Genomic DNA, 15,261 nt, shown 5'->3' with positions numbered 1-15,261 from the left:
CTGTAAATTCTGACATGGTTGTGCTGAAAAGCATAATACCCGTGTTTAAAGGTGAAATAAAAAGATAAAGTCAAAAATGGCCAACTACACCCGGAGCTCAGAGGATTAATGTGGAGATGGAGCCCACCTACACACACACCACAAAGAGCAAAGAGGCAGAGTCATTATGAAACGCTGAGCTCAGGTTGAGTGAAGGAAAACACAGTTCTAGCATCCAAAACATTCCTTTACTGGGTAAAAAAAAACAAACCCAAAAAGAGTGGGAGGCGTTGAACAAAACACCCGATCAACAAACTCTGACATGAGGAAAAAGCGAACAAATCATTAAAAATATTGGCCTATCAACACAATTTAAAACTATTGCAACATCTTGTTTTTAGCAACACAAAAGCTTTGCATCAAAGTACAGGGCAAACTAGGATGCTGATACTGTATGCTGGCCTCTTTTCATTGCAGTCACATGCAGACAAACATGTACAAAAGCTCATAACCATGAACACACCAAATCTCAGAGTAGAGCCGCTGCTCCTCCACATCGAAAGGAGCCAGCTGAGGTGGTTCGGGCATCTGACAAGGATTCCTCCTGGGTGCCTCCTGGGTGAGGTGTTCCGGGCATGTCCCACTGGGAGGAGGCCCTGGGGCAGACCCAGGACATGCTGGAGAGATATTATATCTCTCGGCTGGCCTGGAAAAGCCTTGTTCCCCCAGATAAGCTGGAGGAGGTGGCTGGGGAGAGGGAGGTCTGGGCTTCTCTGCTTAGGCTGCTGCCCCCGAAACCCGGCCCCGGATAAAACAGAAGAAGATGGATGGATGGAGGTTGAACTCTTGTTAATAACAACATGTAATTTTTATTGTTCATTTATTAAAATTCCTTTTACATTCAATTCAATTTTATTTATACAGCCCTAAATCACAATAACAGTCACCTCAAGGCGCTTTATATTGTAAGGTAGACCTTACAATAATACAGAGAAAAACCCAACAATCATATGACCCCCTATGAGCAAGCACTTTGGTGACAGCAGGAAGGAAAAACTCCCTTTTAACAGGAAGAAACCTCCGGCAGAACCTTCCTGAGCCTGAGAGAAGGAAGGCAGGATAAAGACATGCTGTAGAGGAGAGCCAGAGATTAATAACAAGTGTGCTTTAATGAAGAGAGGTCTATTAACACATATTGAGTGAGAAAGGTGACTGAAAAAGAAAATACTAAATGCATCATGGGAATCTGTTTTCTTCTTCTCTTATATGCTGGTTTAGTGTTTTATCTATTAAGAATAGAAACTCTTTTCAGGAGTGTTGTTAACGCCTGCTCCAAAATCAGAGATAATCTAAAATAAAATAACTATTTTTTTAATATCTGTAATATCTAAGAGCTTAATACCATAAGTTTGTTTTAGCTTATTTGCAGCTGAACTAAATTTAAGGCAGCTGGCTTTTACATTGGCACCTTTGCTTGGTGCTCCATAATACCAAAGTATAACACGAGTCATAGAATGCCTGCAATCCAATGAGAGGTTTTGATGTCATCATAGTAAATTCAAGAGAATCAACTTCAACCGTTTCCATGAATGTCAGTCATTGGGTTTGTGACTCTGACTCTGCTCCCTGATTCCCCAGGGTGCTTTGCTGGATCGGTCCCAGACCTGGAGCACACAACACATTCTCATCTGCTGCGTTTGTCTGGGAGACAACAGCGAGGATGCAGATGAAATAATTCAGTGTGACAACTGTGGGGTGACCGTCCATGAAGGTAAGGTAGAGTTATTTCAGTATAGTGGGCATGTGCATGCATGTATGTAGGACGGTGGTGTGGTGGTTAGCACTGCTGCCTCACAGCAAGAAGTTCAAATTCACCATCTGACCAAGGTCTTTCTGTTTGGAATTTGCATGTTCTCTTTGTGTTTGCATGGGTTCTGTCCAGGTACTCCGGTTTCCTCCTACAATCCAAAGACATGCAGTTAGTGGGGTTAGGTTAATTGGTAAGCTAGGTAGCTATATACTCTTTAAATACTCTTTAGCGTCACCAGGTATAATCGTAGTAGTAAAAAATAATAATGTTAATGAGCTATGAAAGACTTCCTGTAGCAGTTTTTAGGGCAGAAGAGATGAATAAGGCAGTTGGTGGATAGAGAGATGAATGCTTTCTCTATTAACCTTCTTCCACTACTACAGACTCGCCTCTGTTTTAGTTGTTTTCCATAACAGTCAAGTATAGGGATGGGTATCGTTTAGGTTTTATCCAATACCGGTGCCAAACCGGTACTTTTGAAACGGTGCCGATGCTCGAACCGATGCTTAAAAAATGGAGAACACAAACTTTGTCCAAAAACCTCTTATGTTTTTATTTTTAGAAGTCTCTTTTTTTTCTGCAAAATGATAACCAAGTTAGCCTTTTCTGTTGATACAACATACCTCCTTTGGTTGGAACCGGTGCTTAAACAATGGCAAACACAAATTCTGTCCAAAAACCTCTCATGTTTAGCTGTTTTTTTTTTTTTTTGTTTTTTTTTTTCTGTAAAAAGATAACAATGTTAGCCTTTTCTGCAGCTGTAGGGCATATATGGTATCACTCTATCGAACAAGAAGAAAGCCGCATGTAACTATGACGGTGTTTGCTAGTTCACCATACATGCATTAATTTAATAACGTGGTTAGCCTACTCAACGTAAATTACAAACGAACAACATTAAGCTACTCACGCAGAGAAGAACGGCTGCTGCTGCCATCATCATCCTCATCATTTCTGCTACACTGGCAGGGCTAGGGGCCAGGACTCTCCTCTTTGGGTTCTTGGTGGGATGTTGCTAACTCCGGGTCCGATAACAGGCGCCACACCCTCAGTAGATGTGCTCGGTGTGAGGTCTTGCAGCAAGCTATCAAATACGGTGCATTTCTCGGCTTTTAAAAAAGCGCTATGCGTCGCCAGGTGTTTTATCAGATTCAAGGTGTTACCTCCTTTGCACAGCATCAGCTTAAAGCACTTGTTGCAGGCTGCTGAGTTTGCATCTTTTGGTGTGAAGTACAGCCAGACTTTTAACCGCTTCGCCTTGGGCATTTTTAATCTGTAGCTCTGCTCTAAAAGAACGTACGTACCTGGGCCCGCCTACTATCCTTGGAAAGGTAAAATAATTGGCTAGAATCCAAAGTGTATGACATCTCAGGAAAAAAAAAAAGCACAGAAATAAAGCACCGAAATGTGCGCTGCTGGCACCGGATACCGGTACCCATCCCTAGTCAAGTACCACCTAATGTGCGCAAAGCCAGTATAGCAACGCAGGCCGGAGTAGATACTTGATTATCCATATACGCTCATCGGCTACTTCATAAGTTACACCTTACTAGTACCAAATTTAGAACTTGTTTGGCTTTCAGAATGTAGAATGTATATTCTTTTCTTTTCTTTCTTTTTTTTTTTTTAGAAAAAGAAAATTTGTATCAAAAATATTTTAAATAAAAGTTCATTTTCAAAAAACCAGTATGAGATTGAGACTAAGGCTTTGAAGTCTTCCTGGCAGTCTGCTGTGACCTCTAGCATCAGCAAGACATTTTCACCCAGAGAGCTTCTGATCAGTGGATATTTTCTCTTTTTAGGAACATGCTCTGTAAACCAAAGAGATGGTTGTAAGAAAATCCCAGTATTTCAGCTGTTTTACTCAGACCAACACCTCTGGGACCAGCAACCATTCAAAGTAAACTTAAATAACCATTCTTCCCAATTAACATCAGTATGTCCCATTGCTAGGTTTGCTTAGTCTACCAGCATATTGTCAATAGCAAGGATGAACTTCCAAGGGTCTTGTGCTCACCTCAGTGTTGTGAAGCCCAACAGTAGGCTGTAATGGAGTAAACTGATATATAACCACTTGACTTTAATACCATTTAACCATATTCTGTTCAGTGAATGTCAACCTACAAAGAAAGAAGACTGCTGCTCCTACATAATTCTGCTTCATTTAAATAATTTTTGGTCATCAGGCCTATTGAGTCAAGGTCTTTCTGATCACAAACGTTTCCATTACAAAATCCTGTTTTTACCCATTCTTCCTGTGCCAAAATGATGACTGTATTTAGATAAGAAAAGTCTGGTTTTAGTCGGCCTGTCAACACAATTTAAAAAAACAGGTATCTAGTTTGAAGTCTACACTTTCATTTCATTGAAATGGGGAGATTGCAAGGGCGCAATGCTGCAATATCATGTTTAATAGGTCATTTGATACCGATGCTACTCTGATGAGTATGCGAGTTAAAGCCCTTGTTATAGGAAGCAAATGCTTGTCTCCTCTGCTGCTTTGCTTTGTATACACAGTCATAATAAAAAGGAAGTACATCTTCTGTTCAGTTCAGTTTTGCATGGCAGGATATACCAGGTGTTAAAATGAGGTAAATACAATCTGAGATAAGCAACGGTACATGGGATATACATCATGTCAATGTTTATAAAAAAAAACATAAGCCAATCAGTGCCAAAATAGGTGAGCAGTGCATGATAAACTAAGTACTCCCTGTGATTCAGTAGCTTGTAGGACCACCTTTAGCAGCAACAATTTGACATAATTGTTTCCTGTATGACTTAAACACTTTCTCGCATTGTTATGGAGGAATCATAGTAAATCAAGTAAATGTATTACTGAAGGTGCTACTGACATGGTAAATGGACTGATTCTTATATAGTGTTTTTTACTCTCCTGGAGCACTCAAAGCACTTTAATGTTGGTAACAACCCATGCAATCCACACATGCAAAGAAATCAATACACAAAGTCCATAAATGATGTGTAATAATGAGAAATGACACAGGGACAAACCTTTAGAAATGTAGTTAGTTCGACAACTGGGGATGTGTTCAATACTGATTTGCTTTTTACTGTAATGGTTATTTGAGAAATAGCAGTGTAGGGATGTATTTATTTATGTAAATACGATCTGGTAACATAAAAAAAACCCTATTCAGGCATCTATCTGCTCTTTGATCTTGTATCGTTGTTGTATTATTGAATCTTGAACTGTAACAAAGGACAAGGAGGGAGTAAACTTCTGTCCAGCTTCTTCAGCTGAGTGAGTGCAACCGCTTGGAAGCAAAATCAATGACTTAGTGAGTCATCTCTTTTGAATTGGAGTTCTCGGAGAAATACACAATTAAGGGTGGCCATGCATACACTCTCATTCAATTATTTCCCCTCTTGTTGTGCTTTAAAGGAAGATTTAAAGGGAGCAAGCAGAGCTCATTTTAAGATAAACGTGTAGTTATAAAGCTTTCAATGGTGCTATAAAGCATTTTTTTTACTTCTCTAAGTTGGTTTGTTAGTCTTGGGCACTCACATGTACACAGGTTATTTGATCCATTATCCTGGCAATGACATGCCTGCTGGATTTAAAAAGTGCAACTTTTGTTGTCAGGACAGTCACTCAAATGGGCTGAATTAACCCTTAACCTTGAAACACCAAAAACCTTTGAGGTAAAAGCAAGACCTGTTCTACCATCTTGGACAGTCACACTCTTTAACAACACAAACACAGAGTAGTGAAGGATAAGAAAAGTGCTGATCGCCAATTCTCCATAGGCATAGGCAGACACAAGATATTAAGAGCTGGTCTTAAATTTATCTTGTTCATATTCCTGGTTGATATTTTCCTTCTCTGGGACATGTTTAATCTCCAAAAAAGGACACAGAAGGGAAGCTTAAGTGGTTTGCAATAGAGGTTGATAAAGAAGAGGACATGGCAGCCCTTGCAGCCAGTTCTTATCGTCATCTGGAAGGACAGATATGGTGTTCATCTTTCCAGACTGTTAAAATATTGAACTTAATTGTAGAAAGAAGTTGGGCATTTCAAATACTTGTGATTGCTTGCAGTCACACAATTTCTGATTCCAAAATACTGTTTATCTCATTTGAAAAGTCTTTTCCTAAATATTGTTTATTTTTATGGCTCTAATAAAGATGTTGTATCATTTCTTCACAAAGTCTAATCTTCGCATCTGTTACATTAACAATCTGCTAAGCTCAGAACTCAAAATGGGTGATGACTGTTGCTGTACTGAACCCCATAATAGATCGATCTGCCGTTTCTCCTAATAACATGGTGTCACTGTACGTTTAAAACCGTACATGGAAGTGTGTGGTCTTTGCGATAATTGAAGGTTGCACCATCCAGATCATCAAGAATAAGTCTTAGGTTGGGCTTAGACTTGGGGAGAAGCAACCTGTCTCTGAGTAGACTCCTTTGATTATTTATGACCACATGCGGAGGATGTTCAGCATCGTCCATAATGTCCAGCAGTTTCTTTAGTGTCGTCTTCTCTGCCACTGTCACCAGAATGTCCAGCTTCATGCCGGCCACAGAGCCAGTCTTCCTGATTAGTTTTTCCAGCCTGGATGAGTCCTCCTTTGCTGTTCTGCTCCCCCTACACAACACAGCATAGAAAGGTACACCGGCAACCACCGACTAGTAGAACATCCACAGGAGTTTCCTGCAGATGTTGAAAGACCACAGCCTCCTGACGAAATAGTCTGCTTTGGCTTTTTTTTTTATACAGGTGCTGCGTGTTGTATGACCAGTCCAGTTTGTTGTCCACCCACAGTCCGAGGTACTTGTACATGTTGACCACCTCCTTAACTGGCACTGCACCTGGTCTGGACCTTCCGAAGTCCACAACCAGTTCCTTGGTCTTCAATGTGTTGAGCTGCATGTGGTTTGTGTGACTCCATGTAACAAAGTTCCTCACCAGACTCCTGTACTCCTCTTCCTGACCATCCCAGATACACCCCATGATGGCTGTATCATCCGCAACTGTCTGAATATGGCGTGATTCAGAGTTATAGCTCAAGTCAGAGGTGTACAGGGGGAAGAGAAGGGGGGACAGCACAGTTATTGTGGTGCTGACCACAGTGTCAGACGTGATGTCCTTCAGCCTGACGTACTGTGCTCTGTTGAGTTTTTCCTGGAGCAGACGGGGCTGGATTGTATAATAGGCACTAGAAAAGTCGAGGAACAGGATCCTTACCGTGCCTTATCCTGGTGCGAGTGAGCTCTGTGTAGGAGGTACAGAATAGCATCCTCCACACCGACATCTGCCTTGTTAGGCGAACTGTAGTGGGTCCAGGTTATGTTGTACCTGGGGCTGGAGGAGGTTGAGAAAGAGCTGCTCTAGAGTCTTCATAAGATGTGATGCCGGTGCCACCGGTCGAAAGTCATTTAGCTCATTGGCCCGGTTCTTTTTGGGGACCGGAATGACGCAGCATGTCTTCCAGAGGGTGGGCACTCTCCCCAGTCATAGACTGAGGTTAAAGATTTGTTGTAGCGGCTCCCCTAGTTCAGCAGCACAAGCCTTTAACAGCCTAGGACACACCTTGTCTGGGCCTGCTGCCTTCCTGGAGCAAAACTTCGGCCATGTCCACACTAATACATTTTCATTTGAAAACACATCTTTTTCTCTCCGTTTTGGCCTTTCGTCCACACTGAGGCAGCGTTTTTGGTCAAGGAAAACGCAGCATTTTGAAAACGCTCTCCAAAGCGTATACATTTGAAAACGCAGTTTTCGCGTTGCAGTGTGGACAGAGAACCCGGAGCCTTTTCGAAAACGATGACACATTTTAGTTATGTGATGCAGTCATATGACCAATTAACCTAAGATAGCGGAAGGCATTATACAGCAGTTGTTTTGTTTGCGCTCAATTATTTCAGCCATATTAAAGATTAATATCAGTTTGTACATGCACCAAATAGCTTTTCTTCAATTTCTTTAATTCTCAATAGCTTTTGCAACTTTGTACTTTTGTGTTACTCGCAGCAACAACGCCACCTCATTGTTAGTCCATTTAAAAACCTCTGTGCTTTTCCTTGGCATTTTGCCGGGACGTTTCAGTTTCCGCGGCAGAAATGAGGCAGATCGAATCGTCTTGGTTTCACGCATGCGCAGTACTGGAACGTAAGTGTTTTCGGCCTTTTCAATGTGGACGCACAACTCTGTGAAAACAGAGGGGCTCTGCAGTAGAGGTGGGGGGGGGGGGGGGGGTTGAACTCACCGAACTAACACAACAAGTCCCTCAACATGTTTGTACTCTCTGCTCATGTTGCCTTCATATTAAATAATGTTTTTCTTTTTAAAAAACTTATTTAAAAAATTGCACTCAACAACAAACACATCCTCCCTAACATAAAAAGTCACTTTAAGGGCCAAATTTGAGACCCCTGCTTTAAGACATTATCTAATACAGAACATAAATATCTCCCTTATGCAGATGGTTTGCCATTAATCCTTCAGGACCCCATTCTTCCTTGCCGCAAACATTTAAGGTTAGAGAGAAGTCTCCAGCTACTCTCTGAACTGGTCAAACTCTACCATTTTACCTCTTTCAACCAGTTTTCCACAAGAAAACCTAAATATTCTGGGATGAAGGTAGGATCAAAGTTCACAGTTCAATTTCTTGAATACTGACAACTTAAAATCTGTTATCCTATACTCCAAAAAATTTATAAAAGCCTTACTCTCCAAACTCAGTACAGTAACTGCTGAATCATTGTCTTAAGAAAAAACTATCCAACATTTAAAAAACTTTGCTACTCTAATACATTAAGGTACCTATCTATTCAATTCAATTCAATTTTATTTATACAGCGCCAAATCACAACTGCAGTCGCCTCAAGGCGCTTTATATTGTACAGTAGATTGTACAATAATAGATCTATCTATATGTCTACAAAATCGACTGCCACCTGCTGGATTAGATGAGTTGAAACACAAATTTTGCATTACACTGATGAACCTAGAACCTATCAAAACCTGGCCCATAATGTTTTTGTTGTCCAAAGCACAACTATGCTTTTGTTTTGTTTTTCTGTTTTTATAAACGGGTTAAAACTGAGACTTTTGAGAATGCTACAGATCTCTATCTTGGTGACAGACCTTTCATAACGCAGATGAGGTTGCTCCCAGATTGGATCTTGTCCATCCCAACATTTCCTACCCCTATGACACAACCCTTTTTCCATGAGAAAATGGAAACATCAGCCTTGGCTGCCAGAGACAACACGGGAGACAAAAAAAATATCTAAGCTTGATTTTAATCCTTCATCTCCTGATAAGGCATGGCTAGGAGATCCAACTTTTTGTTAATGGACTCAAAAACACTTACCTGAATGTCGGTTGTGAGTAAGTCCTCGGCATCAGTTGACAAATCAGTCTTTCTAACTTGGTTGGGTTTTGTTTCTTGGATCTGTTGATGAAATCTTCAAGTTCTTCCACTCTGGGTGGTGCTGTCACTTGTCGTTGTATGGTTGTTTGTTTTGAAATTAGCTGTTTAAGTGTAAATAGTAATAAAACTAGTTAAGTTTAACACGAAATCTTGCAGTCAACGCTACAACCTTTGAATCTTAAATTTTGCACTGGAAATTTTGCGATCTGACATCGGGCTATTTAGATATGGGAAATTAGAAGTCATCCAGGCCTTTATGTCTTCACTTCAGCTAACTGATTTGTATCATACAGCTTCATGGATAAGTAAAGGTGGCTGTCATCTGCATAGCAATGCAAATCTATACAGTGTTTTCAAACTCCATGACTAGCTTTTGAAGTAAAGATACCTCAGAAATGCCACAAATTGGCGTCTCTCAGATAGATATGATTGAAACTTTGCAGTGTAATTCCTTTCATACCTATGGTGTGTTCTAGTTCTCTGTAATAAATTGTTATGGTCAACAGTATTGAATACTGCCCTGTTATCTAGCAGGACAAGCACAGAGATGAGTCCACTGTTGGAGGCCATAAAAAGAATATTTATAACCCTCACTAGTGTGCATCCTAGCACAGAAACACTGCTGACTGAAACTCGTCATATAAACCTTTCTTCCGCAAATATTTAGTTAACTCTTTGACACCTACTCTTCAAGATTAAAAGGTTAGAAACCGGTCTATAATTAGTTAAGACAGCATTAATTAATGCTAAAACTTACTTGAGCGGTCTTGTAGGAATGGGGCCTAAAAGATGTGCTGATAGTTTAGTGGAAGAAATTCAGGTCACCTCAGAATGATCAATATTGGGAGCAAGACTCTTAAGGAAATATCAGCAGTTATTAAAGTAGCACTACTCAATGATACATGTGTGGGAAGGCTGGTAATATTTTTTTTCTCTCAATCCACCCATCTGTTCTCTTCTGTTTACTCTATTTCGGGTTGTGGGGGTGGGGTGGGCCTTAAGTATTTTGTTAATTGCTGGGTAGGGTCAGCTGTACAAAAGGTGTGACGCCTAAGGAGGGACACACCTATATAAATTGAAAATCACACCAGGCTCTACAAAGGCCGTAACTACTGTATATTTGCTCTCTGAATGGTGTTTTTTATAGTGATGATGTAAAGCAATACTTTCTAATCACACTGTCTAGTGGTGGTCTGACTGGTGTCTAAAAACACAATGATGTAGTTTGGTTTTGAGTTCATACTGGATCAGTAGGGGAAAAACAAAACACCTGCGCATTCAAGAATAAATACTTGAAGAACGAATGCTATGCGCCCTTGCTAAAAAGGTGTAGTACTCTTAACATACTGACTCATTTCAAAGCTCACAAACTATTTTTTTAAGATTAAAACAAAGGGCTTTAGGTCAGAGATGAAAGGTGAGTTGTATCTGCAGTTAAGACTTTACTACTTTAGTTATTGTACATTTTTCAGGGTAAAAGAGTTTCAGATAGCAGACCGTATATATGGGACCCCTGTACTGGAGTGGACAGCACTAAACCTCTGTACATTCATCAAATTTGGCTGATGAAAAAAATGCCTCTTGTCCTGAGATTTATTTTAATTTCATACATGGTTATGTTACAGTGACAGAGATAAAAACACACGAATAACTATTTATCAAACTTATGAACTTAAAATGAACGTACTTTTCCAAGTTTTTCTAGAGATGGGGTTGGAGAAAATATTTCCAGTATACCGTAAATGAGCATTATTATTGGTAAAAAGCAAAATGTATAATTAAGTGAAAGTTATAAAAAAAATACATACATTTCACAATACATGTGAAAACGAGTTTATATTTTATTCTGTAACCTTGTACACTTTCTTTTGATGTATTTTGTGTTTGTGGAACATAAACAAAGCATTTTTTTTCATAAAATGTCAATATAGTTGAGCAGTTCTCTCGGTGGTTCAGTCAACTCTACCTTTTTTTTTTCCTGCAAAGTCCATTTCTGACAGGGATAATCTTTCTTCAGGGATTATGAAGCTATCTTGTAGTCATCACTTTTTGTCAGCTTAGCTCATATTAGCCAGTAACCCATGGCTAAACGGTCTGAGCTTTGTATCTCAGTTCAAAAGGAACACCAAAGATTTGTGGCACGGTTCAACTATACATCATTTAAACCAGCACGGTGGTTGTTCACAAACCCCAGTTTCAGAGCTCAATAAGTAAAGACGAACTGCCTAGATGATCCTTTTTTTAAGCCTCCTGCCCTTGGTACATCTTGTGGGGGCAAAATTGAGGTAGAATACATAATATTGGTGCTAAGGGGTAACAATAGATTGTGAAAACAGATTGTCCTATTCTTTAAAAAGGAAAAGCTGCAGTTGTGCCTTAATTGCACGAGTGAGTTGATTCCACGGAAAAACCAGAGGCCTGTTTTAAAATTTCAGACTAGAGCCCCAGCAGCCTCTGAAGAGCAGATTTCAGAATTAGTGATTCACCATGGCACACAGCAAATGGTCTCTCAATCAGAAAAGGACGCGCGCCCACCAAACAGTGTAGAGCTGAATAAACAACTCTGTCTACCCCAGTATTTGCTTTTTATGGGCTGTCTGACTCCCCAGTGTGGCATGCAGAACACTAAGTTTTTGATTTTTGAGTCTTTCCCATTGCTCAAAAAGCCCAAAGGCTGCTTGACTGAATTAGGAGCTGGAGTGTTATCTCCCTGACAGAGGGAGAGTGCTGATTGCTGTTCTCATTGGTAGTAAAGCGCACGTATGCCTGGTGTAATAGCAGCCATAGAAACCACATCAGCCAAGTAATTGTTTAGGCAGCCTCAGAAAATTAAGAGGACAATATTAAAATGGTTTTTCTTGGCAATTTCATTGTTCTTGACAATGACAATAAATAAATAAATACTAAATACAAATACTAAATACTTCATCCAGCTTCTAAGTTTTTTCTCCTGCAATGTTAGTTTGCTGGGTGATTTTAATATACATCCAGACACTGTCACTAATACTCTTATGAGAGATTATTCATCATCTGTTAATAGCGTTGGCCTGCAACAATTTATTGATTTTCAGTCTCACTCTAAGGGCCGTATTCTTGATATTATGTGATGTATGCAGTGTTACTCCTCAGAACCGTATAGCATCTAATCTTTCCATATCTGGCCACAAGCTGGTATCTTTTGATGTCCATTTAATATTATCTAAGTCAAACTCTTTTCGCTCTATCATATCGCAATATTAAAAACATTGACATAACTGCCTTCTCCTGTAGAACTGACAGACAATTTATCTACTCCTGATAAACTGGTGTCTTACTACAATAATGGACTACACAGTCTACTCAGTACTTTCCATTGAAAACTTGGACTGTCTATTTCATTCACTCTGCTCCTTGGTTTACTCTGGATTTATGCAAACTTAAAACTAAAGATTGCTTGGAATGGCTTTGCACAAAGACTGGTCTTGCTGTCCATATGCATCGTCAACACGTGGAATTATAAGGATGCTCTGTCTGCAGTCAAATATGAATATTATGCAGTACTAATGAGGTCTGGTGAAGGAAATACAAGGACTCTCTACATTAAATCACCTGACAATTTTCCACCTCAGGTTTACTGCACTGAGCATTAGAACATTTTTATAGCCTTTTTCAGTACTAAGGTTAGTAACATCTGTCAGCAGCTGGCTCTAGATAATTCCACATATGGCACACTGTATGATTTTAAAGAAATCTAAACCTTCTACGTGTTGCCTTGACCCACCTCTGACTGGCAACATCCTGTTTATCCTCTCTCTCTCTCCTTTAATAACTGAGGTTATTCACTCTTCCCTGATCCCTGGGTTTTTTCCTCTACCTCTTAAAACAGCTGAGATAAATCTAACACTTCAGAAACCTGGTGAACCTCAATAAGTACAGTTCAATTGCAAATTTACCTTTTCTTTCAAAAGTTCTTGAAAAAAATGTTGTTGTACACCTTAATAACAGTCATTCGTTTGAACAATTTCAGTCTGGTGTTCTGCCACTTCACACTACAGATGAAGTCCAGGACAAAATCACAAATGATCCACTAATGGCAACTGACTTTGGGCTGTTAGCCATGCTTTCTCTATGATCTGAGCTCTGCCTTTGATACAGTGTCTCATGATATTCTTTTAAAGAGATCAGAATCGGTTGACATCATTGGCACTTGCCTAATTTTAAACCATATCTCTCAGGTTGTAATTGGCAAGTACAGTTAAAAAAAAAAAAATCAGATTACAAGCTTGCCTGTTGTCAGTAATGTTCCCCAGGCCCTAAAATCAGAACTGTTGCTAAATATCTACTGTCAGTTTGATTTATTTTTAATTTTTTAAGAGAGCGAAAACCTTTGCCATTGATGAATTCTTCCCCTTGCCACGCAGGATAAAATCCTTTTTGAGGAGCGTGGAACTCCTTAGATAGTTCCCTTCCAGTATGTAGTGAGCACCATATTGGATAGTAAATATTCAATTCAATTTGTGGTCCATAGTGGGTTGCAAAAAGAAGGCTAAATCCTCTGGGTTTCTTGCTGTGAAATCTACTGTGTGATGCAGGGTCTTCTAATCTTCTGCACACTTCGACAAAACCCTGAGGAAGTAACGACTAATCATTATCTGCAAAGGGTCTTATAGTCCCCTTCTTCTCTCTGCCTTTCCAGTACGACATGGCTATCACCTGATGTTGGCATCCAATTACTCGATGTAACTCCAATCATTTGATTTTGAGTCACACCTTGTTGTTCTCTTGTTGCGCTCTCTCTCCTTATCTCTGTATCAAAAGTTACTTCATTACTGTCGTCACACTTAGTTAGCATAGTTCACTTCAGTTTACATAATTTCAATGTGTTTTGTTTTTTTTGTTTTTTTAATTTCGATTATACCCTATATGCAGTTCCCTGCATTAGCAGGCTAAGATCTACCATTGACATTTTTATAACAAAGGAGATCTTTTAGCTGCTGTCCACTTATACAAATGTGCACGGGAGGTGAATGTGTGAGGATTGGAGGAGTATAGATGAAGTGGACATGAGAGCATACAACAGAATAAAGCAACTTGTGGCATGTTGGATGACAACATTGGAAGTTCCCAGGAAGCAGGAGCACCTTTTGCATCTTCTTCTCATTTTATTGGTTGTGGGTAGCTCTGGGTTGTTTCCCCTGATTGTGCCAACCAGAGCCAGTTATCATCTGAGGTAGGGCTGTGCGATATGACAAAAATCTCATATCCCAGTATAAGACATTAATCGTCCTGACAACGATATAAATCACAAAAATGTAATATTTTTCTGTAAATTCTGTGAATCTCGGGCAACTTGACTTGCGTGAAGTTTTTCCAGCTGGTGTAACCAATGCATGAAACTATACATTTTTAGTCATAAGTTGTGACGGCCACCATTTTCTTTCAAAGTTTGAGTCTAAGGTTAACTTTTAAGCACCCGATGGCTCTTTTTTCTCATCTGTAAACTCTCTGCATACTCTTTCACGTGATTCAGTTTATTTTGAAAAGTCTCAACAGGATCTTGAGCTTTATTGTGAAAGGTTTACATGGAAAACAAACAAGCGGACAGCAGAGCCAAGTGATGGTTTTACCGTCATTGTTGCTAACAAGAACATGTAAAAACAGGCGCTTGTCCGTCAGTAGTGTGGTTATTTTAAATATAAGAGAAAGAGAGAACTTTAAGAAATTAATATAGCCACTACAGTGACCATCAAAACGATGAAAAAATATTGCTGTAAACTGTTTATTTTACGACACCACAAAACAAACGATAGTGTAATAGGAAACAATAGACGTTTTTATATCGTCATTCAATATATATCATTATATGGAACAGCCCTAATCTGAGGAGCTGCTCTGCCAAAGTGAAGCAAGTAAAGACGTTGTCAGTGTGTCCTTGGAGCTCCTCTGTTAGTTGGCATGTGAACCCGTTTCCCTTTTTTACATTGTTTACATTTGTGTCTTAATAAAGGCAAAAGGCATAGAGATATGTCACATGGGCAGTGTTTGGTGTAAGGTGTTTTAGAGTTATACATTACTTTAATCAAAGGAGC

At 39.6% G+C, this 15,261-nt stretch overlaps 1 protein-coding gene across 5 annotated transcripts in view; it reads left to right on the top strand.

Annotated features, from left to right (window-relative positions):
• The window catches only part of phf14 (PHD finger protein 14), a 139,773-nt gene that overhangs the window by 6,935 nt on the left and 117,577 nt on the right, over positions 1–15,261 (top strand). For all 5 annotated transcript variants that reach the window (XM_085446840.1, XM_085446839.1, XM_085446838.1 and 2 more), the window contains exon 4: positions 1,618–1,750. In XM_085446840.1, the coding sequence (XP_085302966.1) occupies positions 1,618–1,750 (133 nt within the window). The remainder of the gene's footprint in view (positions 1–1,617; positions 1,751–15,261) is intronic.

The sequence above is a fragment of the Copadichromis virginalis genome, linkage group LG22, assembly GCF_057382275.1.
Source record: "Copadichromis virginalis isolate Kocher_CV1m ecotype Utaka linkage group LG22, C_Virginalis_male_GT1.1, whole genome shotgun sequence".
NCBI classification, from domain to species: Eukaryota; Metazoa; Chordata; class Actinopteri; order Cichliformes; family Cichlidae; genus Copadichromis; species Copadichromis virginalis.
This window is presented reverse-complemented; position numbering and strand designations above follow the sequence as displayed.